The following is a 27,807-nucleotide window of genomic DNA, read 5'->3' as shown; positions in this document are numbered from 1 at the left end:
AGAGTTAAAGTAGAATATTTTCAGTTACCTTGCTTTTGACTTATCTTACCAGAATTGAGGCTTCAAGAATAAGCTGGAAAAAAAAAAATCCCAAGATAAGGAAGTATCTAAAATCGGGAAGAGGGGACTAGGATGTAGCTCATTGTTAAAGGGGTTGCCTAGCAACTGCATCGCTCTGGGTTTGATCACTGGAACAGACAAAAAAAAGAAAGGAGTTCAAGCCCCAGGCCTAGCGTACATACACACACATACCCCAACAGACAAAAATAGAAAATTTTAAGCCAGGCACCAGTGTCTTACGCCTGTAATCCTAGCTATTCCAGAGACTGAGATCTACGGATCACAGTTCAAAACCAGCCCAGGGAAGAAAGTCCATGAGACTCTTATCTCCTATAAATTCTCAGAAAAAACTGTTAAGTGGTGCTGTGACTCAAGAAGTAGAGCACTAGCTTTGAGCACAAAGAGGCTCAGGGACAGTGCCCAAGCTCCGGGACTGGCGGGGGGCGGGGGGGACAAAGAATAAACTTTTTTTTTTAATCTATTTCAATATCATTAAATAGTTATACAAAGGGATTTCAACTGGCTAGAAAAACTTTAAAGCATGTACTATAATAAAGAGGCCTTATTCAGAAAGATAAACCTGTAAGACCTGAGGCATGGGGCTTAGCAGTAGAGTGCTTGCCTATCATGCATGAAGCCCTGGATTCAACTCCTCAGCGCCACATAAACAAAAAACCAGAAATGGTGCTGTGGCTCAAGTGGTAGAGTGCTAGCCTTGAACAAAGACAGCTCAGGGGCAGTGCTCAGGCCCTGAATTCAAGCCCCAAGACTGGCCAAAAAGAAGAAGGAAAAAGACTTGAGGCGTGCCCTAGAACCTAGAACCTCACTGGGAGGTTGGTAAAGTACAGGGTTTGGAAGTGAGGTTACTAGAATCAGACATATTCATGTTCTGACAGTCCTACTTAAAAATTCATAGTTTGTGCAAGTTTCTTACTTCTGTTGCCTTAATTTGCTCACCTATAAAGTGGAAATAAGACCTTTTCAAGTAGAGCTGTGGGAAATAGGTGACTTTACATACGTAAAGTTACCAGAAGAGTACCTGGTAGGTCTGTAGTGAGCCTGCCGGCTGTCCTAGGGAACAACACGTCACTCATTTCATACCAGAAATGCCCTCCTTTCTGCAGAACCTTCTCATCCTGACGTGTGTGCTTCACTGTCTGTTACATTATGCCACAAATAATCCTGTACCATGATTTTTTTTTTGGTTTTTGTTTTAGAGACCAGAACCTTTTTTTTTTTTTTTTTTTTTTTTTTTTTTTTGCCAGTCCTGGGGCTTTCTACTCAAGGCTATCACTCTATCTCTTGAGCCACAGCACCACTTCCAGCTTTTTCTATATATGTGATACTGAGGACTTAAGCCCAGGGCTTCATGCATGCTAGGCAAGCACTCTCCCGCTAAGCCACATTCCCAGCCCCACCAAGAACGTTCTCTAAATAAGTAATGAAAGTATTAAAACTCCTGATGGAAAAGAATTGAAATTCTAAATCATTAAGTATTTTTAGGAAGTAAAAGATCAATTACTGCCTAACAAATGTAGAGTTAGTCAAGGGGTCTTTTTAAAATATATAAATTTGCCCAGCCCCTGTGACTCACACCTATAATCCTTAGTTACTCAGGAGGTTGAGATGTGAGGATCAAAGTTCAAAACTAACCCACGTAGGAAGTCTGTGAGACTCTTACCTCCAACTAACCAACAGAAAACTAGAGGTGGAGCTGTGGCTCAAATGGTAGAGTGCCACCCTTAAGAGAATGCTCCAGGACAGCACCCAGGCCCTGAGTTCAAGCCCCAAAACCTATTTGAATTTATTTAGCCTTTAAAAGGTTCATTATTTTCATAGCAAAACATGACTGAAATTTCTCACTTTTGTTTCTATTTAACAGTGGATCAAAATATTTAAACATGCTGTTGCTGGCTGTATCATTTCACTCTTGTGGTTTTTTGGCCTTACTCTCTGTGGACCACTAAGGTAAATAAAAATACACATGTTGAACATGAGCTTAATTTCTTTATTTTGGTGATTCATTTCCGTTTCTAATAATCTGTCAACTATTTATACAAAGCTTCTACCATGTCTGTGACATTAGCTAGATTTCATCTGAAATGGGCAGACAGCAGGGAGGTGGGAATGTAGGAGGTGGCAGGGGAGGAAGACGTGAGAAAGAAGAGCCAGTTAAGTGTGTCAACTAATTCTTTGGTGAACAACATTAATTATTAGCTTATGACGCATCACATTTTACTCCAAAACTCATTTTTTTCCCCCCCAAAATTTTTTTGTTTGGGGTTTTTGTTTTGGTTTGGTTTTTGCCGGTCCTTGGGCTTGATGAACTCAGGGGTGCCTGGACACTGTCTCTGAGTGCTTTTACTCAAGGCTAGGGCTCAAGCCTGTGGCTCAGGCTACCACTTTCATAGCCCTTAATAAAATTTTTACCATGATTTTTTTAAAAATGTCATGACTCAGAATGTGGCTTAATGGTAGAGTGCTTGCCTAGCATACGCGAAGCCCTGGGTTCGATTCCTCAGCACCACATACACAGAATAAGCTGGAAGTGGCGCTGTGGCTCAAGTGGCTAGCCTTGAGCAAAAGCAGCTCATTGACAGTGCCCAGACTCCCCTGAGGTCAGGCCCAGGGACTGGCAATAAATAAATGAAATTTAATTAAAAAAAAAAAAAAAACAGGGCTGGGGATATGGCCTAGTGGCAAGAGCGCCACAGGAAGCCCTGGGTTCAATTTCTCAGCACCACATATATAGAAAATGGCCAGAAGTGGCGCTGTGGCTCAAGTGGCAGAGTGCTAGCCTTGAGCAAAAAGAAGCCAGGGACAGTGCTCAGGCCCTGAGTCCAAGCCCCAGGACTGGCAAAAAAAAAAATAAAAAAATAAGAGCCTGTCTCTAAAACAAACAAACAAAAAGCTGGCAGCTCATTCCTGTAATAGCTACTCAAAGGATCATATTCAAAGGCAGACCTAGCAGGTTTCAGTGTATTTATATACAAACAAACTGATGAAAGGATGGTATATTTAGGGGAAGAGTCCAAAGATAAAATTCCTCTGAATAACTAATATACTTTTTTGTCTTATTTTGGTTTTTGCCCGTCCTGGGGCTTGAACTCAGGGCCTGAGCACTGTCCCTGGCTTCTTTTTGCTCAAGGCTAGCACTGTCCCAACTCGTGCCACTAGGCCATATTCCCAGCCCTGGAAATTCTTATCTCTGATTAACTACTCAAAAAGCCAGAAGTTGAGCTCAAGTGATTGAGCACTAGCCTTGAGAAAAAGGCTCAGGAACAGCTCCCAGGCCCGGAGTTCAAGCCCAGGACCAGCATACACATATACACATTTAAAATAATAATAATCCCCTAAAGCCAAGAGAAAAGATGAAGAAGGAAAATGACCATCTATGTATGCAACACTCAGCCTTTATGTCCCCTACTCCCTCCAATGAAACCCCACCACTACCTTTGAAGTGTTGTGTACCTCTACTGATTAATGTCTCTTGGTCTTTGGATATAACCAGCATCTTAAATCTTGTTTTTCTTTTCTTGGATTTCTTTAGAGTTAACATTTCTATTCTTTGTTCACCCTTTCTTTCTTGGTATAATACTGTGGTTTGAAATCAAGAACTCTGGGCTTATTAGGCAAGTGTTCTTCTACTCGAGCCATACCTACAGTTCTTTTTGTTTTATTTTTTAGATAGGGTCTTTTTGCCATTGCTGGAGTGGACCATCATCCACCTACTTAAACTTCCCACTGTAGCAGGATGACAAATGCACACCAGAATGGTTTGCCCCAGCCAGTCAAACTTTGATCTTCCCAACCTTAGTCTCCCTAGCTCTTTTTTTCCTTTGGTGTTAATTCATAGTGTTTTACTTTAATTAGGATTAAATTATATGTCTTTTTATGTAACCTTTTTCTGTTCAGTTATATTTGAAATTTACATATTTGGTGTATGTTACACTTATTTTTATAGCTTTATAAAAATAAAATTCATATACCTTAAAATTCACCTTCTTTTAAAATTCATCTTTAAAGTGGCCACTTGAGAGTTGGGAGTGGTGGTGCACACTTATTTGGGAAACTGAGGCAAGAGGATTCCTTGAATCCAGAAGTTTGAGGCCAGCCTGGGCAACATAATAAAGACTTTTGTCTCAAAAAGTCATTTTTTTAAGTGCATACTTCAATATTTTTTCATATGTGCCTTTTATTCTTACTGCTGTATAATAGTCCATTGAATAGAAATGTACATGTTCTCTTTACTAGTGAATATGTAAGTTGTTTCCAGTTTGGGTGTACTACGATCAATGCTAGCATGAGCAACGTTCTCAGTATTAAAAAAAATTCGTACAAGGATGATATAATCCTCAGAGTAGTAATGTTGGATATATGTATAATACCAAAGTATTTTCTAAAGCAGTTGTATTATTTTTTCATACTTTTCTGAAATGAAAGGAAATGCTTGTGTTCTTTCTCTTATTGTAGTTGAATTCCTGCCTCCTGATTAAGAGCAGATGTAACTGAAGAATGGCATTTTGTTTTCCTAGGACGTTGCTGCTATTTGAGCACAGTGATGTCATCGTCATCTCCCTGCTCAGTGTCTTGTTCACTAATTCTGGAGGAGGACCCGCAAAGGTAGGAGCCTCCGCTCTGTTATTTATAAATGCATAGTATAGGTGTAGAGTGCTATCCAAATCAGAAAGTAAAATGTATCTCGTGTGTGTACATGTGCATGCACACATGTGTATGTGCAACAGTGCACAGGCTGGAACTCAGAGCCTCATGCCCTTGCTTGGAGTTTTTTGGTCAAGGCTGATAACTAGCACTTGAGCCACACTTCCACTGCCATCTTTTGCTGATTACTTGGAGATAAGGGGCTCATGGACATTTCTGCCCATGTCAGGTTTGAACCACAGTCCTCAAGATATCAGCCTTCTGAGGAGCCAGTATTATATGCTTTAATGACGTGTTACTAGCTTAAAATGTATCTTTTACCATTTATAAGAATACAGTGAGTAGTCTGGGCACTAGTGGCTCACACTTCTAATCCTAGCTACTCAGGAGGCCGAGATAGGAGGATCTGGGTTTGAAGCCAGTCCAAGCAGGAAAGACCATGACACTTGATCTCTACTGAATGAACTACCGTGAAAGCCAAAAGTGAGATGTGGCTCAAGTGGTAGAGCACTACTAGCCTTGAACAAGAAGAAGTCAGGGACAGCACCTCCGGCCCTGAGTTCAAGCCCTGGGACTGGAACACACACAAAGATGATAGTAGGTTTTTGTGAAAGTGACATTTTTCTCTCAAAATCACTTTTCTAATATCTTCAAAATAAATCTTTTGTGTATATGTGCTAGTTCTGGGGCTTGAACTGAGGACCTAGATGCAGTCTCTGAGCTTTTGTGCTCAAGGCTAGCCCTCTATCATTTGAACCACAGCTCCACGTCCAGCTTTTTGCTACTTAGAGATAAGAGTTTCTCAGACTTTTCTACCCTGACTGGCTTTAAACCATGATCCTCAGTTACTGTCCTCCTGAGTAGCTAGGATTACAGGCATGCATGAGCCACTGTTGTCTGGCTAATCTTAATTTTTTTATGCAATTATAATATCTGGCTCTGCAAGTAGACCAGTAGTAACCTGTGAGGGAAGAAATGTGTCCAGCTGCTCCTCACTGAACATTTTTCTTATTCTTTACTTTTCAATTCAAATGATTATAGAATCATAGGAAATTGCAAAAATAGTACAGAAATGTGCCTTGCATTCCACTTCTTCCAAAGACAACTTCTTACCCAGCAAGAATATGCTACCAGGATATTGAGCTGGGCATCATTATGTCAGACCTGTAATTATATATTACTCGGGAGGCTGAGAGCCAGAGACTCCAAGTTGAAGGCCAGCCTAGGCAGAAAATTCCTTGAGACTCCACTTTCAAAATAGCCAGCAAGGCAGAGAGGTGGGAGAGGGAACATTGACCAAGATGCATTGTGCTCCTAAATTAGTGCATGGAATTGAAACCACCAAGTACACCTACGCAAATTTCTTGTTTTGCCAGTCCTGGGGCTTGAACTCAGGGCCGGGGGTGCTGTCCTTCAGCTTCTTTGTGTTCAAGGCCTGCCCCTTGAGCCACAGCGCCTCTTCTGGCTTTTTCTGTGTAGGTGGTGCTAAGGAATCGAACCCAGGGCTTCATGCATGCTACGCAAGCACTCTACCACTAAGTCACATTCCCAGCCCCATAAGGATAATTTTTTTTAAATAACCAAAAAGGATTAGTCATATAGCTCAATTCTAGAACATTTATTCCCAAGGCCCTGGGTTTAATCCCCTGGACTGAAATCAAATTACAAACAAAAAGCCAGGCTAGAAGTGTGGCTCAAGTAGTAGAGTGCCACCTGAGCAAGCAAGCAAGCTAAGCAAGCCCCATTGCCAGCAAAACAGAACATCCAACAGGAGGTTGAAGGGGCTGGGAAGGTAGCCTAGCGGTAGTGCGCTTGGTTTGCATGCACAAAGCTCTGGGTTCCATTCCTCAGCACCACATAAACAGAAAAAGCCAGAAGTGTTGCTGTGGCTCAAAAGGTAGAGTGCTAGCCTTGAGCAAAAAGAAGCCAGGGACAGTGCTCAGGCCCTGAGTCCAAGCCCTAGGACTGGCAAAAAAACAAAACAAAAACCAGGAGGTTGACATTGGTATAATTATTACATCTAAGACTTTTTTCAAGATATATATATGTGTGTATACATATGTATGTGCACTTATATGTATGTGTATGTATGTATGTATAGACTTTGTAATTACCACAGTAACCAAGATAAAGAGTAGACAAACTGGGTGTCAGTGGCTCACACCTGTCATCCTGGCTACTCAGGAGGCTGAGATGTGAGGATCGTGGTTTGAAGCCAGCCCAGGCAGGAAGGTCCTTGAGACTCTTTATCTCTAATTAGTTACCAGAAAATCAGGAATAGCACTTGGGCTCAAAGTGGTAGAATGCTAGCCTTGAGTAAAAAACTCAGGGAGAGTGTCCAGTTCAAGCTTCACAACTGCCAAAAAGAAAAGCAGAAATGAATATATTGCCAAAAAGTTTTCCTTTATATCGTGCTCAGTCTTAAACCTTATAAAATTCAAAAGATTCATTCTGGAAACATTAACAGTTCATATTAACATGTCTAGTCAAGTTAGCAAGAAAGGGACTGAAGTTGTCATTACTGTATGTCTTTAAATATTCTGCAAAATTTGTTGAATCACTTTTATAATGCACTGTTACTACAGTAAGCTTACATAAGATCTTAATGTCACGTATTATATTTTGCTGTTTATTTTTTAATGGTTTACTTTAGCATTTGTGTACTTACCAAGATAAAAATTACCCTCAAAGAAACCATTGGGTTTTTCCTTCTTCATTTTCAGACAAGAGGGGCTGCTTTTTTCATTATTGCTGTGATCTGTTTATTACTTTTTGACAATGATGATCTCATGGCTAAAATGGCTGAACATCGTATCCTTTTACAATAAAGTTATTAAAATCTTAAGAAAAATAGAGGGCTGGGAGTATGGCCTAATGGTAGAGTACTTGCCTTCTATACATGAGGCCCTGGGTTCGATTCCTCAGCGCCACATATATAGAAAAGGCCAGTAGTGGTGCTGTGACTCGAGTGGCAGAGTGCTAGCCTTGAGCAAAAAGAAGCCAGGGACAGTGACCAGGCCCTGAGTGCAAGCCCCAGGACTGGTAAAAAAGAAAAAAAAAATAGAATGGTAGAATGGGGAAAAAGATAAAGTAAACATCAATCATAAGTGAATTCATAGAAATGTAGACAAATATTATTCAATGTTAAATCAGTATTCAAATGATGAACGGATTCATCCTAAGTTAAATATTCTATAGTATCAAAATTTAGTGTCCTGTGCCACGCGCCGGTGGCTCACACCTATAATCCTAGCTACTCAGGAAGCTGAGATCTGAGGATCGAGGTTCAGAACCAGCCCAGGTAGAAAGTCTATAAGACTCTTTATCTTCAACTAACAACCAGAAAACTGGTAATGGAGCTGTGGCGCAAAGTGGTACAGCACTAGCCTTGAGTAAAGAAGCTCAGGGACAGTGCCCAAGCCCTGAGTTCAAGCCCCAGAAATTGCAAGGGGAAAAAAAAAGGAGAGAGAAATATCTTATTGACAGCAGTCAGATTTGAGGTACTCAGTCTAGACTGTCTATAATTAAACCAAAATAAGGTATCTAAACTGTTATGAGGGGCTAGGAATGTGGTCTAAGTGGTAGAGTGCTCGCCTCATATACATGAAGCCCTGGGTTCAATTCCTCAGCACCACATAGATAGAAAAAGCCAGAAGTGGTGCTGTGGCTCAAGTGGCAGAGTGCTAGCCTTGAGCAAAATGAAGCCAGGAACAGTGCTCAGGCCCTGAGTTCAAGTCCCAGGACTGGCAAAAGAGAACAAACTTTATGAGGACTTGAGATCCTAAAGAGTTGATATTTGCAATGTTTTCCTTTATTCCAACTCCCTTAGCTGAAGGACATCATGACAGTGCTCTAACTCACATGCTGTACACAGCTATTGCCTTCTTAGGGGTGGCAGATCATAAGGTATGTTCATTTATTTCTTTGTTGTTAATATGATCAAACAGTACTGGAGTTTTAGATTCTAGGCCTAAACTCCCATCAGTTCCATGTCGGTGCAGCCTCTCAGTCCTGTACACTGCATGTGCATGGTAAAGGACGGAGACATTTATTAGGTGGCATGTGTCCACCTTGGGGAGCAAACACGTGAGTACGTCTGGAGCCATCTCCTTTGTGGGTGCACACGTGAGCTGTGGGTGGAGCTGTGGAGGGGGCAGGAGCCGTGTGTTATCTGTGAACAGTCACAGGCAGTGCCTCCTTGACCAGTATTTCAGTTCTGGGAGTGAGAAACAAGCCTGGTGGTCTGTTCTGAGCTTTTAGGCTGTCCTCCTCCATTAAGGCAAGTGCCTCCAGCCTTCTTCGTAAGCATGGTATCAACAAGTTCTGTCCTTCCTAGAACCCAAAGTGACTGCAAATAACTGTAGGAGAGAATAGCCCAGATCAAAGACAGATGCAGAGTAGAGGCTGGGGGTTCCTCGCTTTTATCTTACCTTTACTTAATATGTGGGTGCAAGTAAAGTGCTTGCAACCAAAAACACTAGCCCTGTGGCTCATGCCGATAGCCAGCCCTGGCCACTTAGGAGGCTGGTACCTGGGGATTGCCCTTTGACGACATGCCACAGGACTCTTAGCCGCAGTTATCCAGCAAAAAGCCAGAAATGAGCCAGGCACTGGTGGCTCACCTCTGTAATCCTAGCTACTCTGAGTGAGGCTCACGATTTAAAGCCAGCCTGGGCAGGAAAGTCCATGAGACTTACCTCCACTAAACTACCTGGGAAAAAACAGCAGCAGCAATGTGGAGCTGTATCTCAAGTGGTAGATTGCTAGCCTTGTGTAAAAGAACTCGGCAACAGTGCCTAGGCCCTGAATTCAAGCCCCATGAACAGCACCAAAAAAAAAAAAAGAACCTCACAACTGATAGAATAGCTCAAATAGTAAGTACCAGCTGCGAGGAAAAAATCCTAGTAAGAACTTAAGGCCCAGAGTTCAGTACCAGTAAACACACCTGCACATGAACACACACACACACACACACCAATATCAATTTAAGTCTCTTACAAGAAAGCCTCTGAAAAGATATTGAAACTATAACTCACAGTACATTTAGTACTCAGACTTATTAGCCCAAGTAGTAGAGTGCCTGCTTATAAGTTCAAAGTCCTGAGTTGAAACTCCAGTAACACATGCACACGAACACGAAAGAGCATTGGAACAGAAGTGGTGGCACATGCCTGTAATTCCAGCACTATTTGAGGCTACTCTAGGGTACGTAGTAAGATCCTTACAAAATAGAGTGCTGACCTAGCATACACAGAGCCCTAAGGTAAATCCTCAGTACTGTGGATTTAGTTTATCAGTAATTTACAATATTGCCTGCCATTTGAGTAGTAAAGTAATTGAAAGTTCGGGTGTGGGTGTGTGTGTGTGTGTGTGTGGGTGTATTGACTGAATATGTTTATATGGGTTTCTGATGAGTCTTTTCTGATTTTTACTTCTAGGGTGGAGTACTGTTGCTAGTACTGGCTTTATGTTTTAAAGTTGGTTTTCATACAGCTTCCAAAAAGCTCTCTATAGATATGGGTGGACCCAGACGTCTTCAAGCCTTATCCCAGCTTGTTTCTGTGCTTCTCTTATGCCCATGGGTCATTGTTCTTTCTGTGACAACGGAGGTAAGAGGAGGAATTTATTGGTAATGAGTTAAATGAATTGGTGCTGCCCAGAAATTTTAGTGTGATCACAGCAGTGGGAGGACTAAGGAGGAGAGTTAATGAGTGAATATGGTCAAAGAAGTTTGTCTGCATGTATGGAAATACAACAGAAAAACCTGTTGAAACTGTTTTAAGAAGGAGGAGGGATGAGAAGAAAGTAGAGAGCCAGGCACCAGTGGCTCACGCCTATAATTCTAACTACTCAGGAGAATGAGATCTGAGGATCAGGGCTCAAAGCCAGCCTGAGCAGGAAAGACTGTGTGAGACTTGTCTCCAATTAATTAAGCCCCAGAAAACTGGAAGTAGCACTGTGGCTCAAAGTGGTAGAGCAGTAACTTGAGTGAAAAAGCCCAGGGACAGTGCCTAGGCCCAAGTTCAAGCCCCACAACCTACAAAGAAAAGGAAATAGAGGAGGAAGTTGATCAAGATGTATTATTTACATGTATGAAAATGTCACAGTATACAGTAAATGTACACTTAAAAACATGCAAAGGTAAAAGAAAAAGCACATTATTTTCTTTAAATTTGAGATAGAAAGTGGCTAAATTATACTTGAATTCTTTCTTTGCAGTTTGTTTTGTTTTTCATCCTAGTACCCAGGTATAAACTCTAGGCCTCACGTTCTCACTCAGAGTTTTTGCTAACTGCTGCCCCTGCCACTTGAACCATACCTCTGGTTCAGGCTTTTTGGAAATAGAGTCTTGTGATTTGTCTTCTTACGCTGACTTTGAACTAGGATCCTTAGATCTTAATTTCTGAGTAGCTAGAATTACACGTGTGAGCCATCAGAGCCCTGCTGATCAGCATTATTTTATCAGCCCCCATAACATTTAGCAGTCAAGTAAATAAGGCATACCAAGCAAGGGCCAACAGTGCCTAGCCTTTTCTTAGAGACTCCATCTCACCTAAGGGTTGGTCACTGCAGCTCAAGTATCCCAGCTACAAGGGAAGCACAATGGCTTAAGCATTTGACACACACCTGTCCTGCCAGCGACAAGGGGAAGCACAGGTTGGAGGAACACAGCCTGAGCTGTGTTCCTGGCCTGGGCCTAAAAGGAGACCCTAGCTTGAAAGTAACCAATGCATGAAGGAGCTGGAGGTGTGGCTTAAGTGGCTAGGCACCTGCCTAGCAATTTTGAGGACCTGCATTCAAGCTCCAGTACTAAACCTTCTGAATCCTTTTTTGGAATACTTTGGAGAATACTGAGAAAATGGTCCAGAACCTTATAGCTCGCTCTCTCTCCCTTCTCTCCGGCCATGGATCATCTCGGCCACAGGCGAGCAGTTCAGTAATAAACTTTCTCTCCTGCCTGAAAAAAAAAAAACCTTGTAGCTCTTCTCTGTTGACTTTTTTTTTTTTTAACCTGCTGGTGCCCAGGCTTTCAGGGCTTGGTGCTGTCATTCAGCTTTTCCCTCACAGTTGATGCTCTACTACTTGAGCCTTACATCCAGTTCCATAAATGTTAGCATTTTGTACATCATATTAAAGCATGTGAATAGCTGCTTAAATATAAAAGGATTAAGAAAAGTATTTGTGAAATACAAACTTTATATTCATGTAGTAATTACTCTTCTCTCTTTTTAATTTCCAGAGTAAAGTTGAGTCTTGGTTTTCTCTCATTATGCCTTTTACAATGGTTATCTTTTTTGTCATGATGCTGGACATCTATGTGGATTCCATTTGCTTGGTCAAAATAGAAGCTCCCAAATACGCCTGCTATAGCTCCCTTCCCATTATTATTAGTGCTCTCCTTTTGGGGAATTTTTGGACACATCCAATAACAGACCCGCTTGGGGCGGTGAGCAGGGCAGCCGGTGAGGCGAGCACTGAGCACGTCCTGTCTGGAGGAGTGGTTGTGAGCGCTGTGTTCTTCATTTTGGGTAAGTAGTTCCCCTTGTTTTTATTTTCATCCGTTTGTCTTTATGCACTCAGGTCTCCAAATTAGTTACTCAATTTTGAAAACTTGTCAGTGCTTGCTCAAATACCCTGCTGGTTTTTGGTAACTAACACTTTGAAAACTGTGCAATGTTCCTTTTCTCTCTTTGTAGCTGCCAACATCTTACCATCGCCCTCTAAGAGAGGACAGAAAGGTACCCTTATTGGATATTCTCCTGAAGGAACACCTCTTTATAACTTCATGGGTGATGCTTTTCAGCATAGCTCTCAGTCCATCCCTCGATTTATTAAGGAATCACTGAAACAAATTCTTGAGGAGAGTGACTCTAGGCAGATCTTTTATTTCCTGTGCTTGAATCTGGTAAGATTTTTAAATATTAATGGCATGCCTGAAAAGCTCAATATTGTAATTTTGACAGAATGGTATATCCTTAGTGCTTCCTACTTTTTGATAGACGTGGGCTGTAATTTACATTTTCTTTAAGTCGTAGAAAGACCACAGGATCATATTCTCACTAAGGAATTTTTGAGGCATTGAAAGTTATTAAATTGTGTTGTATCAATTGATAAGATAATGACTTTGTTTGCCAGTCCTGGGGCTTAAATCTCTGAGCTTTGGCACTATCCCTAAGTTTTTGTGCTCAAGGCTACCACGCTACCACTTAAGCTTCAGCTCTTCTTCCAGCTTTTTGTGGTTAATTGGGGATATGTCTCATGGACTTTCCTACCCTGGCTGTCTTTGAACTGAGATCCTCAGATCTCAGCCTCCTGATTAGCTAGGATTACAGGCGTGAGCCACTAGCAACCAGGTAACTTTTTTTTTTTTTTTTGGCCAGTCCATGGGGCTTGAACTCTGGGCCTGGACACTGTCCCTGAGCTCTTCAGCTCAAGGCTAGCACTCTGCCATTTGAGCCACAGCACCACTTAAGCAACCAGATAACTTTTAAGAAGTTTTCTCTCCTCAGAGGATGTAGAACACCACTATCATTTTAGAATTTATTGATTTCTAGACATATAGTAAAATCTTTAAATAATATATAAGATGGATATATTTGATTTAGCTTAGTCTCTTACAGTTTGTATGAAATGAAATGTCTGGTATAAGTGATAATTTACTCAAGAGGCAAAGTCTAATCACACTTCAAAGAAAGCTTGGGTAATTAAAAGTTAAATCCTCATGATAAAGTTCTGTTAAATCCCTGTTGAAACATATTTCCCACCATACTCCTCCCATGTTTTCTTTGAACACTTTTAGCTTTTTACCTTTGTGGAATTATTCTATGGCGTGTTGACCAATAGTCTGGGTCTGATCTCAGATGGATTTCACATGCTCTTCGACTGCTCTGCTTTGGTTATGGGACTTTTTGCTGCTTTAATGAGTCGATGGAAAGCAACTCGGATTTTCTCTTATGGGTAGGTATACATACTATCAAGGTTATACAGTACCATGAAAAAAGTCTTTTGAGTACAAGTTCTATATATTACAATACAATTTTTAAGGTAATACACCAATTTAGCTAGGCACTGGTGGCTCATATCTATAATCCTTGTTACTCAGGAGACTAATATCTAGAGAATTTCAGTTTGATGTTAACCCAAAAAGTAAAGCCCCATGTGAGATACCCTTTCCAAAATGACCAGCAAAACGCAGAGCTAAAGGTGTAGCCCATGTAGAGAGCACTAGCTGAGCCAACAAGCCAAGCAGACGTGAGGCCTTGCACCAAACCCCAATACCCTTACTCCTTTAGAAAGCACACTACTCTATATGTGTGTGCGCGCATGCATGTGCCAAACAGCTTGAATTCAGGACCAAGGCACGGTCTCTGAGCTTTCATGATGAATGCTAGCACTATACCACCTGAGCCACACAGCTCCATTCTGGCTTTTTGCAGGTTAATGAGTCTCGCATACTTTTCCTGTCCAGTCTGGCTTTAAATCTCAATCCTCAGATCTCAACTACTCAGTAGCTAGGATTACAGATGTAACCTACTTGTGCCTTACTCTAATTTAGGCCTATTCTAAATTAGGAAATTCAACTCACTCCCAACTATTATATTTTGAAAGAGATATGAATAAAAAATACAAATAGAGCTGGGAATGTGGCTTAGTGGTACAGTGCTCGCCTAGCATGCATGAAGCCTTGGGTTCGATTCCCCAGCATCACATAAACAGAAAAGGCTGGAAGTGTTTGAGGGAACATTTCATATCCAGACAGGTATAGTGTTAGCCTTGAGCAGAAAGAAGCCAGGGACAGTGCTCAGGCCCGGAGTCTAAGCTCCAGGACTGGCAAAAAACAAAACAAACAAAAAATACAAATAATTTTGGTAAAAAGCAAAATGTATTCCAGCAAAGATACAGAGGACTGATAATCAAGGGTTTAAGGAAGAAATAACTTTTTGCTAAAACTTAAGAAAGCGTTTTTATAAAACTGACACTAAAAAAGGGCTTTGGGATATATAAGCATATAAAATCTTAACAAATACACGTATGCGAGAACTTCCCAACATTCACATAATATTTTAAATCTTAGAAGTTTTCTATTATTATTTACTTTGTACTTCAGAAATGTAGACTTGGCTGGAAAAGAAATCGAGACTTATTTCATCACTTATAAAATAATGTTGTTTCTGCTTTTAAAATGTTTGTCAATTTCCTATTTTAAAATATATTTTTATGTTTTTAGGTACGGTCGAATAGAAATTCTCTCTGGATTTATTAATGGACTTTTCCTAATAGTAATAGCTTTTTTTGTCTTTATGGAATCAGTGGCTAGATTAATCGATCCTCCTGAATTAGACACAAACATGTTAACAGTAAGTCATTTTCTCTTCCTATTTGAATTTCTGCTCAGATTTTCCATGCTGAGGTTGTTTGTAGTTTACTGATCTAGGAAGATTTGTGCACGTACACGCGCCTGTAGTAGGGTTTGAAGTCTGAGCCTGCGCGCTGTCCCTGAGCTTTTGTAATCAAGGCTGGCACTGTACCACTTAAGCCACAGCTACACTTGTGGCGTATTTGGGGAGTGGGGGGTGGGATGGGGAAGGTGAATGGAGGTAAGGGTTTCACGGATTTTCCTGCTCCGAATCACAGTCCTCAGATCTCAACCTGCTGAGTAGCTAGGACAACAGGCATGAACCACCAATGAGGAGGAGGATTTTTATAAGCAATATTTGCTTTCATTCAAGCTCTTTAATCTCAAATTTATAATTTTAGAAGCTGGCAAACAAATGAAGCACAGGAAGGCATAAATAAGCTGTACACATTTCCTCAAGTAAACCTCTCCTACTACCTAGAAAAGTATTTATAATTATGTCCCTATTTCAGTGTTTTTATTTTTATATAACAAATACATTTTGCTAAAGGAAAAACTGGATCTGTAAGTAAATAGCAGCCTGAGGTTTTTTGGGTTTTTTTTCAAATTATTTTGTATTCAAGTTGGTTTATACTTTAAAGATGTGTTTTGGACTGGGTATTGACTCGGGGGCCTTGAGATTGGTTTAAACCACACCCCAGAGCTGGGAAGATGGCCTAGTGGTAGAGTGCTTGCCTCGTATACATGAAGCCCTGGCCTGGGTTCAGTTCCTCAGCACCACATACATAGAAAAAGCCAGAAGTGACCCTGTGGCTTAAGAGCTAGAGTGCTAGCCTTGAGCAAAAGGAAGCCAGGAACAGTGCTCAGGTCCTGAGTCCCAAATCCAGGACTGGCAAAAAAAAAAAGCAAAACAAAAAACCAATCACCCTTGTCTGATTTTTTTGTTTGTTTTTTGAGATAGGGTCTCAGTATGTAGTATGGCTGGCCTGGAAATTATCTTTTAAGTAGTTGCACAAAGGGGTTGCCATTTAACAAAACAGCCTATGAATACAATATGTCTTGGTTAATGTCACCATTTTTGGTATTCTCATCCAACCCTCTCTTACCCCCCTTTTCCCTCACTCTTCTTTGTTTGTTTTTTGGTTTTTGCTTGTTTTTTTGGCCAGTCCTGGTCTTGGACTCAGGGCCTGAGCACTGTCCCTGGCTTCTTTTTGCTCAAGGCTAGCACTCTGCCACTTGAGCCACAGTGCCACTTCTGGCCATTTTCTGTTTATGTGGTGCTGAGGAATCAAACCCAGGGCTTCGTGTATACGAGGGAAGCACTCTTGCCATTAGGCCACATTCCCAGCCCCAACTCCCTCTTGTTAATTTTGTAGGATGCACGTTGATTCTTGACTGCGTTCTCTCCCTCTTCTCCTCTTCACTGTCTACTCTGTTCCCCTTGCTCCCACCCCATCCCTTTCTAATACCTGTTTCTTGGTGTTTATTTTGCTGAACTTCAACTTTGTCATTCTAAGGAATTACACTATTTGAGTTCTCCTTAAATCTACTGTATTTTAGTCAATACTTTTGTATATACTTGCATACTACCCAGCTTATTTATAAATTTATAAACTAAATCTGGCTTCCTTGTATGAAGGAAAACATGCATCCTTTGTCTCTGGGTCCTTAGGAGATTTTTGTAGCACCACTAAGATGAAGATAGTTTCCTTTACTTGGTTGAAAGGGAAAACTTGAAAAATTGCTATTATACATTTGCTTTTTTCTTTTTTTTTGCTTTTTTGTTTGTTTGTTTTGGCCAGTCCTGGGGCTTGGACTCAGGGCCTGAGCACTGTCCCTGGCTTCTTTTTGCTCAAGGTTAGCACTCTGCCACTTAAGCCACAGCACCACTTCTGGCTGTTTTCTATATATGTGGTGCTGGGGAATCGAACCCAGGGCCTCATGTATATGAGGCAAGCTCTCTTGCCACTAGGCCATATCCCCAGGCCCCCCCCCCTTTTTTTTTAACCAGTCCTGGGGCTTGGACTCAGGGCCTGAGCACTGTCCCTGGCTTCTTTTTGCTCAAGGTTAGCACTCTGCCACTTAAGCCACAGCGCCACTTCTGGCTGTTTTCTATATATGTGGTGCTGAGGAATCAAACCCAGGGCTTCATGTATACGAGGCAAGCACTTTACCACTAGGCCATATTCCCAGCCCTACATATTTGCCTTTTCATTGTACCTTTTTACTTTGGAATTTTTTTACTATGAAGGCATACTAAGGTTTTTATCTGGCATCAGGTAATAAATTATCTTCATCATCATAACTTGAAATTTTACCTAGCAGTACACACAAGGCTTCAAATACAGGGTACATTTGCTGTAGTGAGCAGTCTAGAGGGTACTGATGACTCACTCCTGTAATCCTAGCTACTCAGGAGTCTGAGTTCTGAGGATCACGGTTTAAAAGCAGCCCAGGTAGGAAAGTCTGTTAGACTCTTGGTGGTTAACCAGAAAGCCAGAAGTAGAATTGTGTCTCAAGTGGGAAAATGCTACCCTTGATTAAAAAAGCTAAGGACAGACCCTGAGTTGAAGCCCCAATACTGGCACAAAGAGAAACTTTACATCAAGTATCTGTGCATAAGACATTAGCCTATACTCTGAACTCAGGCAACAACAAATGCTGGAGGGGGTGCGGGGAAAGAGGAACCCTTCTCCACTGTTGGTGGGAGTGCAATTAGTACATCTACTTTGGAGAACAGTATGGAAGTTCCTCAAAAAGCTCAATATAGACCTACCTTATGACCCAGCCATACCACTCCTAGGCATCTATCCTAAACAGCAAGTCCCAAGATATCAAAAAGACATTTGTGCTTCCATGTTTATCGCTGCACAATTCACAATAGCCAAAATATGGAAACAGCCCAGATGCCCCTCCACAGACGAATGGATCCAAAAAATATGGTACCTATACTCAATGGAATACTACATAGCAATTAGGAATGGTGAAATATTAGTATTCGCAAGGAAATGGTCAGAACTTGAGCAAATAATGTTGAGCGAGACAAGCCTAGAACACAGAAAACAAAAGGACATGATCTCCCTGATATATGACTGTTAAGAAGGGGTGATGGAGAGACAGTAGAGACCAGGTCTGTGAAACCAAAAACTGCTTGTCAAATGGTATTTCCCACAGGATTGGGTCAGCCACCCAACATTATGTAACTAAAACCAAACAATTACTCAACATATAAAGGCCAAAAATAGACCTCTCAGGAATACAATAGCTCAACAGCTATGTATGTACGTTCATATAAGACAAGGATAAGCAAACCCTATTGTCGACATTACATTTAAAGCCCTAAGCGAATTTCCTTTGGCGTAGGCCATGTGGCTACTGTATATGTTTTTGGTACACTGTGTATTGTATATATGTCTGCCTGACCTAGGGAAGGGTAGGAAAAACAGGGTGTAAAATATCACAAGAAATGTACTCACTGCCCTATTATGTAACTGTACCCCTTTTGCACAACACCGTGTCAAAAAAAATGTTTAATTAATTATTTTTTAAAAAGACATTAGCCAAGGACACATGATTCTCTATCCCTTAGAGTAATTCCAGATCCATGTGCTTCTTAGATTTTACTATGCACATTCCCAAAACTGCAAACCAAAACATGTAACAACTGAACTAACACGTCTACTTTTAAAATGACAAATGTAAAGGTTTTCTTTCCTCCTTTTTCCCCTTTCTTGCCAGCCAGTCTCGGTTGGAGGACTGATAGTAAACCTGATTGGTATCTGTGCCTTTAGTCACGCCCACGGCCATAGCCACGGAGCTTCCCAAGGAAGCTGTCACTCTGAGCACAGCCACGCTGACCATGGCCATGGCCACGGCCACGGCCACGGGCTCTCCGGGGGAGGCATGAATGCCAACATGAGGGGTGAGTCCTTGCTACTGTCCCTTCAAATGTGTTCAGAACTGATACCTTGTTTAATTTCGGCTTTCTGGCAGTTTTATTTTTAAAAAACAGCATGCAAATAAGAAAAAGATTTGAACTCATATGCTGTTTAAAAGAAAAACACTTGTCAGGCACCAAAAAAAAAGAAACCACTCAAGTTTATATAAGTAAAATGTGGTTGGGCACTGGTGGTTCACACCTGTAATCTTAGCTGCTCAGGCGGATGAAATCTGAGGGTCCAAGTTCAGAGCCAGTGGAGGGGAGAAGATCCCTGAGACTTATCTCCAGTCAAACACCAGAAAACCCAAAGTGGCACCGTGCCTCTACATGGTAGAGCACTAGCCTTGAGGAAAAAGACCTCAAGGACAGTGCCAGGCCCTGAGTTGAAGCCCCACTACTGACCAAAAAAAAAAAAGAAAGTGAAGAACCAGCAATGTATACAGTGGTCTATAGCACTGGCCTAATGTGTAATGACCTGGTTTGATCACCAGCACCACAAAGAGGAAGGAAATGCATTTGTTCATAAATGTCATTTGTAAATAATTATAGTTACAGCAAAAAAATAAAATACCTTGGTTCAGAACTTGATCTTTAGGAAGCCTTCCTAAGCTGCTCACACTGTCTTTAAGACTTAATCTAGCGGCTGGGAATATGGCCTAGTGGTAGAGCGCTTGCCTCGTATACATGAAGTCCTGGGTTCGATTCCCCAGCAACACATATATAGAAAACGGCCAGAAGCGGCGCTGTGGCTCAGGTGGCAGAGTGCTAGCCTTGAGCAAAAAGAAGCCAGGGACAGTGCTCAAGCCCTGAGGTCCAAGGCCCAGGACTGGCAAAAAAAAAAAAAAAAAGACTTAATCCATTGTGTGTTGGTTGGTCATTTTGTAGTACCAGCTGCGAGTGTGGTCTGTGGTGCCGAGAGGGGACCCAGCAATATTGTAAATAGATCACCCAATACTAGTTAAATGCATGCTAATTTGTCATGTTCTCACCTTCCTTGTAGGTGTATTTCTACATGTTTTGGCTGACACTCTTGGAAGTATTGGTGTGATAGTATCCACAATTCTCATAGAGCAGTTTGGATGGTTCATTGCCGATCCCCTCTGTTCTCTTTTTATTGCTGTATTGATATTCCTTAGTGTTATCCCACTGATTAAGGATGCCTGCCAAGTTCTACTTCTGAGACTACCACCAGAACATGAAAAAGAACTACATACAGCTTTAGAAAAGGTAATTTATAATTACTTATAATTTGTCATTACTTCACTATTTTTCTCTTTAAAAATAGCATTTAAAATTGAATGAGTGGATCTTACAAGAAATGTACAAACCAGGTGCTTGTTCGTGCGTGACTCATACCTGTAATCCTAGCCACTCAGGAGGCCAAGATCGGAGGGTCTTGTGTCAAAGCCAGCCCTGGCAGGAAAGTCCATAAGACTTGTATCTCCAAAAGCTAGCAATGCAGCTGTTAGTAGAGTGCTAAGGAATAGGCCTGGCTTTATGATCAAGCCCCTGTTCAAGCACCACTACCACCCCAAAAATAGAGAAATGTGCACAGCAGTAATGAAAAAAAAAATGCCATTTTACTTAGGGAACATAAAACAGTAACTGAATAAAGACACACTATCTTGGATGGGAAGACATTGATGTCCTAATCTTTTCTGTTGCCTTGGAATTTTTTCTTGTTTTCAGAGATATATAATCTAGTATGATTTAGGATTTACTTGAAAGAGTTATTTAGTGCTTAAGAACAAATCAGAGAGCATACATAAACGTATAATCTATAATTACTTAGATCCTGCTTTAAGAAGGTAACAGTAGGCTGGGATTATGACCTAGTTGTAGAGTGCTTGCCTCGTGTACCTGAAGCCCTGGGTTCAATTCCCCAGCACCACATATGTAGAAAACAGCCAGAAGTGGCGCTGTGGCTCAAGTGGTAGAGTGCTAGCCTTGAGCAAAAAGAAGCCAGGGACAGTGCTCAGCCCCTGAGTTCAAGCCCCAGGACTGGCAGAAAACAAAACAACAACAAAAAAGGTAAATCATTTAACACAAGACTAATACACATTTATACAAAAATGAATACATAAATCAAATGTTTAATAAGTAATTGTCCACAGACAGATTAAATAAAGAACTTAGGGAATTCAGTGGACAGCAAAGATGGCATTTCAGGTCATTGGGGATGAAGGCAGACCTAATCAAACAGCTTTGACCTGACTGCATTTCCACTTAGTGGAAAAGACAAGCTCTGTCTCTATATCATACTATATAAAAATTAGTTCTAATGGATTAAGTATGTAAATAAAACTAATATAAAGTAAGTACCCTTTTTTTTTTGCCAGTCCTGGGCCTTGAACTCAGGGCCTGAGCACTGTCCCTGGCTTCTTTTTGCTCGAGGCTAGCACTCTGCCACTTGAGCCACAGCGCAACTTAAGGCTTTTTCTGTATATGTGGTGCTGAGGAATCAAACCCAGCGCTTCATGTATACAAGGCAAGCACTATAAGTCTAAAGTGAAACTAGAAACCAAAAAGGAAGGAAAAACGTGTACAAATTTAACCAATTGAAAGTTGCCAGTTACTGAAAGTTTCCATTGAGCAATATGTAGTACAAAAGACAGTATGCCCAAGGGGGCATACTCACATCACATATTAACAGGCAAAGACTTAGTGTCCACAGTCCATTAAATTAAGAAAAAGACAGCCAGGTGTGATGTTCCACACCTCTAATCTCAGCACTCAGGATTGAAGGCAAGAGAATCTCCACCTGGCTTTACCCAGATTTACAATATCCATGATCCCCTAGTCTCTACCTCTGAAGTAACTAGGATTTTTTTTTTTAATTCAACTTAATGTCTTAGAGCAAGAAATACGTGAATCTATTTCTAGCAGAAGTTCCTGAGTGGAGTAAATTAGTCTTTAAAGTCATTAATATTTCTCACCTTTTACATGACAGATACAGAAAATTGAAGGATTAATATCTTACCGAGACCCTCATTTTTGGCGCCATTCAGCCAGTATTGTGGCAGGAACAATTCATATACAGGTGACATCTGATGTGCTAGAACAAAGAATCGTACAGCAGGTAACAATAATTCATTGTAAATCATTCATAAATTTTTATACATCATGGTATGACTTCATGGTTATTAAATACCAATCGTAGCCAGGTGCCAGTGATTTATGCCTATAAACCTTGTTACTCAAGAGGCTGAGATCTGATGATTGTGGTTCAAAGCTAGCCTAGGCAGGAAAGTCCATGAGAGACTTATCTCCAGTTAAGTACCAGAAAGACAGAAGTGAAGCTTTGGCTCAAATTGTAGAGCACTGGCCTTGAGCACAAACGCTCCTAACAGTGCCCATGCCCAGAATTCAAGCCCTAGGAATGGCACCAAACAATATATATGTATATCTCAATTTTTCAGCAGTCCAAGAATAATATAACTTATTTTTACATCTAACTTTGTTTTGTATTAAAAGTTGTTAAAGTGAAGTTTTAGCATTTAGAAGATAGGCTTAACCTAAAATTCCTTTATCATTTATCTGGATTCCTAGTAGATTGTCAAGAAAAAAGTTATTATAAATATAAGCCTAAATTAATGATATTTATGTTGGCAGAGTATATGCTATATTTGGAGACAGGGATCAAAACCATCCCAGTAGCCCTGTGCTAGATATACCAAATGGAAAGCCTTATGTTTTTTGTTTTTTTTTTTTTGTTTTTTTTTTGCCAGTCCTGGGGCTTGGACTCAGGGCCTGAGCACTGTCCCTGGCTTCTTTTTGCTCAAGGCTAGCACTCTGCCACTTGAGCCACAGCGCCCCTTCTGGCCATTTTCTGTATATGTGGTGCTGGGGAATCGAACCCAGGGCCTCATGTACATGAGGCAGGCACTCTTGCCACTAGGCCATATCCCCAGCCCAAAGCCTTATGTTTTTAAGTATTATGTCAATAATTTTATGACCTTACAGATTCTATCTAACATTTTAACTGAGTGGTAAATATTCTTTTTCTGTTTCTCTGGTGTTTTTTGGTTCCCCCCCCCCCTCCCCGGGTTCTGGGTCTTGAACACAGGGTCTGGGAAACAGCTCCACTGCTGGGGTTTTGGTATCTTACTGGAGATAAGAGTCTTGCAGGCCGGGTCTCAGTGGCTCACACCTGTAATCCTAGCTACTCAGGAGCCTGAGATCTGAAGATGTTGGTTCAAAGCCAGCCTGGGCAGAAAAGTCCATGAGACTTTTTTCTCTAATAAACCACCCAGAAAAAGCCGGAAGTGGCACTGTGGCTCAAGTGGTAGAGCACTAGCCTTGAGCACAAAGAGGCTCAGGGAGAGCACCCAGGCCCTGGGTTCAAGCCTCAGGCTGGCTTTGAACCACAGTTCTCAGAACTCAGCCTCCTGCGTAGCTAAGATTACAGCAGTGAGCCACCGGTGCCTTGCTCTGAGTCCTAAATATTTGGATGGCTTATCTTAGACTGTCAGTAGCTTCAAAATTGTGGTATGAGGGGCTGGGGATATGGCTTAGTGGCAAGAGTGCTTGCCTCGTATACATGAGGCCCTGGGTTCGATTCCCCAGCACCACATATACAGAAAATGGCCAGAAGCGGCGCTGTGGCTCAAGTGGCAGAGTGCTAGCCTTCAGCAAGAAGAAGCCAGGGACAGTGCTCAGGCCCTGAGTCCAAGCCCCAAGACTGGCCAAAAAAAAAAAAAAAATTGTGGTATGAATTAAAGGTGTGTCCCAAATGCATTACTCAGAATAAATGTCTGAATTTTTGTAACAGGTTACAGGAATACTTAAAGATGCTGGAATAAACAATTTAACGGTTCAAGTGGAAAAAGAAGCATACTTCCAACATATGTCTGGCCTAAGTACTGGATTTCACGACATTCTGGCTATGACAAAGCAAATGGAGTCCATGAACTACTGCAAGGATGATACTTACATCATGTGAGATGAGATAGCTCAGGAGTTGCTCCTAGGCTGCGAACAATGGAAATCCAGTGACTTAGTGTTGACTGTTGTCAAAAGGATGAAAATGGCAGATAATAGTCCACAAACTTTTAAAACTCTCTACTGGTAGATCAAGGAGTCTTTCTAAAAATTTAGACACACAATGAAGCATTAATTGTACAAGAAAAAAATCACTATTCAAAATTATGTGTATGAAAGAAATTTTAAATGTGCGTGCGCACCATCTTCTTAGATGGGCACGTAATGATGGATCTGGGGAAGACCAAAACTTCCCCTGAGCATTTTCTTGGTATTGGAAAGCATCTCCACTATAAATGTGTATTTACATGTATATTACAAAGACTAAATGAAAAGTTTTTAAGCCATTTTTTGCATAATCCAAGGATAAAATAGGAATAAAAGCTCTATATTTATGGATTTTTCTGTATATAAAACTGATTTCTAATTATAACGTAAATCCATTAAGTAAAATCTCTATTGCCACTTTAAATGTAAACTAAATTATTTAGGAGAAACTTAAAACTACCAATTTGAAAGAAAGGATAGAGAATCCTAATATAACAGTTTTTGGTGTATTACAAGACCAACCACTCTGTTAAATAAATTTTTTTACTTTTGGTAACATTTGCACACGGATAATTAATTTATGAGGGTTAAGAGCTTACACACGTTGTGTCCACATTACTCACTTGCCATCTTCTGCAGAAGCAGAATATTCCATTTTTTTACAATGTGTTTGGAAATACTGGCTGCTCACCAAGCTGTATCGCAGCATGCCCAAGCTTTTCATCTTTTCCTGTACTTCCCCTATGTTGTAAGACAGTTGAGAGAATCAAATAATTGCCAACTTAGAGATGAATTCTCTTACTGTGGGTAAAACTAGTGTCTAGAAAATATAGATATATGAAATCTCAAGAGCTGGGAATACGGCCTAGTGATAGAGTGCGTGCCTAGCATGTATGAAGCCCTGGGTTCAATTCCTCAGCACCACATATATAGAAAAGGCTAGAAGTGGCGCTGTGGCTCAAGTGGCAGAGTGCTAGCATTGAGCAAAAAGAAGCCAGGGACAGTGCTCAGGCCCTGAGTCCAAGCCCCAGGACTGGCAAAAAAAGAAAAAAGAAATCAGCTGCCAGTGGCTCAGGTCTATAATCCTAAATACTCGGGAAGCTGAGATTTTAGGATTAAGATTTGAAGTCAGCTGGGGCAGGAAAATCTGAGACCCTTACCTTCAATTAACCACCAAAAAGCTGCAAGTCAAGCTGTGGCTCAAGTGGTAGAATGCCAGCCTCAAGACCCTGAATTCATGCCCACTGCTGCCCCTGCCCCTCCCCCTCCAGAAAAGTTCTTATCAAGGTTAGGCATTTAGATACCATGGAATCAAAATGCCCTATAATTACTCCTAGAGTGGCTCGTAATTTATACTTTCTAATTTTGTGTAGTCTGAAAAGACTATAGATATATTCAGTTTTACAAATACCAAAGAATATTGTCCTAAAGGAGCTTTTGAATATTTAGAAGCATCTAAATATTTTCATTCCTATACTAGGAATTTTGATAAATAGGATGAACTTAGTATGGGTACTATTTTCTTATCTATAGTATAATGGCAATGTATTGTAAATCATATTTTTGTCTTAGAAATTATGATATGTAAAGGGGTTTTAGGAACTTGTTGTTACTTTGATACTCTTGTCTTTGCACAATTTCTGGTCCAGAATCTTTGGACATATTAAAATTTTTGAGTGGTGGGGAAATAATTATATATTGATGTGTTTATACATTTAAGAAAAAAGGGGGCCAGAGATGTAGCCCAAATAGTAGAGCCCTTAATTTAGAGTGCACGCCCTGGCTTGAATCCCTAGCAGTCCCCAATAAAAAGAACGGGTCTTTTAGCTGGGGACATAGCTCAAGTGGTAGAACATTTCCCTCACACGCAGGAGGCTCTGAAAACAAACATTTTTCAAAAGGCAGATCTCATTAGATAGAGTAAATAGACCAAGTTTTAAATCGTCATTTCCCTTAGAAAGTGAAGAAATGAAGTGATTGCGAGTGGTGAGGGACACGCACTGGCGGCTCACGCCTGTCGTCCTAGCTACCCGGGAGGCTGAGCGCTGAGGATCGTTGTTTGAAGCCACCCGGGTCAGAAAAATCCCTGAGACTCATCTCCAGTAAACTACTCAGAAAAAGCCAGACATGGCGCTGTGGCTCAAGGGGCAGAGTGCTGGCCTTGAGCAAAAAGAAGCCAGGGACAGTGCTCAGGCCCTGAGTCCAAGGCAAAAAAGAAAAAGAAGATGCAGGTAGAAAGGAGGGAAGCCCCAGCATGGAAAGTGCAAGGTTGCTGGTTCCAGATGAGGCACTAGTACTATAGGGAAACCACCCTCTTCTGGCCCTTTGCCCCTCATTCATAAAGCCAGTAAAGTGTCATATCTATAGGCCTTGGGAACAAAGAGGATCGTGTGCGTGAGAATTCACTAAAGTTGAAAGAGACGAAAGTTGAGAAATCACTTAAGTTTAACGTTAACGCTAGCTTTCATTAGTCTTTTTTATTTTTTCTGTAAGTCAGCATCCCAAGAGGTGAATTAGATATTAAAGGTACAAATTAGTTTAAAATTATATCCAAAAGGGGCTGGGGATATGGCCTAGTGGCAAGAGTGCCTGCCTCGTATCCATGAGGCCCTGGGTTCGATTCCCCAGCACCACATATACAGAAAATGGCCAGAAGTGGCACTGTGGCTCAAGTAGCAGAGTGCTAGCCTTGAGCAGAAAGAAGCCAGGGACCAGTGCTCAGGGCCTGAGTCCAAGCCCCAGGACTGGCCAAAAAATAATAATAATAATAAATTATATCCAAAAGAAGCCTGTTGGATAGTTAGGCTAGGAATTTTGATAAATAGGATGAATTTACTATAGGTATTCTTTCCTTGCGTCCATCAGGATCGTGATTTCTACTTAGAATAACCTTTGCATCCTTTATAATGTAATTTATTGTCCCTTTAACACAATAATTGATCAAATTTAAGCCTTCCAAATTTCAGGAGAAAAATAATGAAGCTATTAGATGTCACCAGAGGATTCTGGTTTTGGTTTCAATTTTGGTTATTTTCCCTTAAAATATGTACTTGGAGCCAGGTGCTGATAGCTCACACCTGTAACCCCAGCTACTCAGGAGGCTGAGATCTGAGATCTCGGTTCCAAACCCACTCAGGAAGGAAAAGTCCAGGAGACTCACCTCCAATTGATTACAAAAGGAAAAAAAGGTGGGGGGCGGCTAAGGCTCAAGTAGTAGAGATTTGGCCTTGAGCAAAAAAGCTTGGGAACAGCACTAGGGCCCCAAGATCAGCACGGGAAAAAATTATGTGTGTGTATATAGATATATAGATAGATAGATAGATAGATAGATAGATAGATATAGATATATATATATATATAATGCAGAGCTGCATGATTTTACTAGTCAGTGATGACACTGCCCAAAATTCAAGAATGGCAGAAAAGCCTCCATGTCTGTCGCTCAGATGGACAGCTCTCTCCAGAAACAACCACTTCACCTGTTCCTACGATAGCCTGGATCTTATACACATATAAGCAAATGCGTGTATGTACTATTTTTTACTTAGAAATAATTCCATTGCCTTGTGAGATTTTTGCTGGCATTCATTTCCAAAATAAACTAAAAAAAAATACCAAAAACAAATTTCACAATTGAAACACTAAAGAAACAACGGCTTCTCGTTGCTTTGCTAACAGTGTGCTCCTCTGATCTTCGCCTCTCAAGTGGTGAGGATTGCTTGTGTGAGCTTTGTAATGTATGTCTAACCTACTCTGTGCT

General features: G+C 41.0%; 1 protein-coding gene across 1 annotated transcript in view; it reads left to right on the top strand.

Moving 5' to 3' along the window:
• The window catches only part of Slc30a5 (solute carrier family 30 member 5), a 29,893-nt gene extending 5,294 nt beyond the window's left edge, over positions 1-24,599 (top strand). Inside the window, exons 4-16 of the mRNA XM_048368222.1 lie at positions 1,943-2,028; positions 4,596-4,683; positions 7,446-7,533; positions 8,552-8,628; positions 10,161-10,331; positions 11,963-12,251; positions 12,420-12,628; positions 13,523-13,680; positions 14,951-15,080; positions 18,818-19,001; positions 20,020-20,246; positions 21,970-22,098; positions 23,791-24,599. Of these exons, the coding sequence (XP_048224179.1) occupies positions 1,943-2,028; positions 4,596-4,683; positions 7,446-7,533; positions 8,552-8,628; positions 10,161-10,331; positions 11,963-12,251; positions 12,420-12,628; positions 13,523-13,680; positions 14,951-15,080; positions 18,818-19,001; positions 20,020-20,246; positions 21,970-22,098; positions 23,791-23,961 (2,007 nt within the window). The 3' untranslated portion in view covers positions 23,962-24,599. The remainder of the gene's footprint in view (positions 1-1,942; positions 2,029-4,595; positions 4,684-7,445; positions 7,534-8,551; positions 8,629-10,160; positions 10,332-11,962; positions 12,252-12,419; positions 12,629-13,522; positions 13,681-14,950; positions 15,081-18,817; positions 19,002-20,019; positions 20,247-21,969; positions 22,099-23,790) is intronic.
• Positions 24,600-27,807: the final 3,208 nt, after the last annotated feature.

The sequence above is a fragment of the Perognathus longimembris genome, chromosome 19, assembly GCF_023159225.1.
Source record: "Perognathus longimembris pacificus isolate PPM17 chromosome 19, ASM2315922v1, whole genome shotgun sequence".
In the NCBI taxonomy this organism is placed as follows: Eukaryota; Metazoa; Chordata; class Mammalia; order Rodentia; family Heteromyidae; genus Perognathus; species Perognathus longimembris.
Note: the sequence above shows the minus strand (reverse complement) of the source record. Positions and strands in the feature narration are given on the sequence as shown.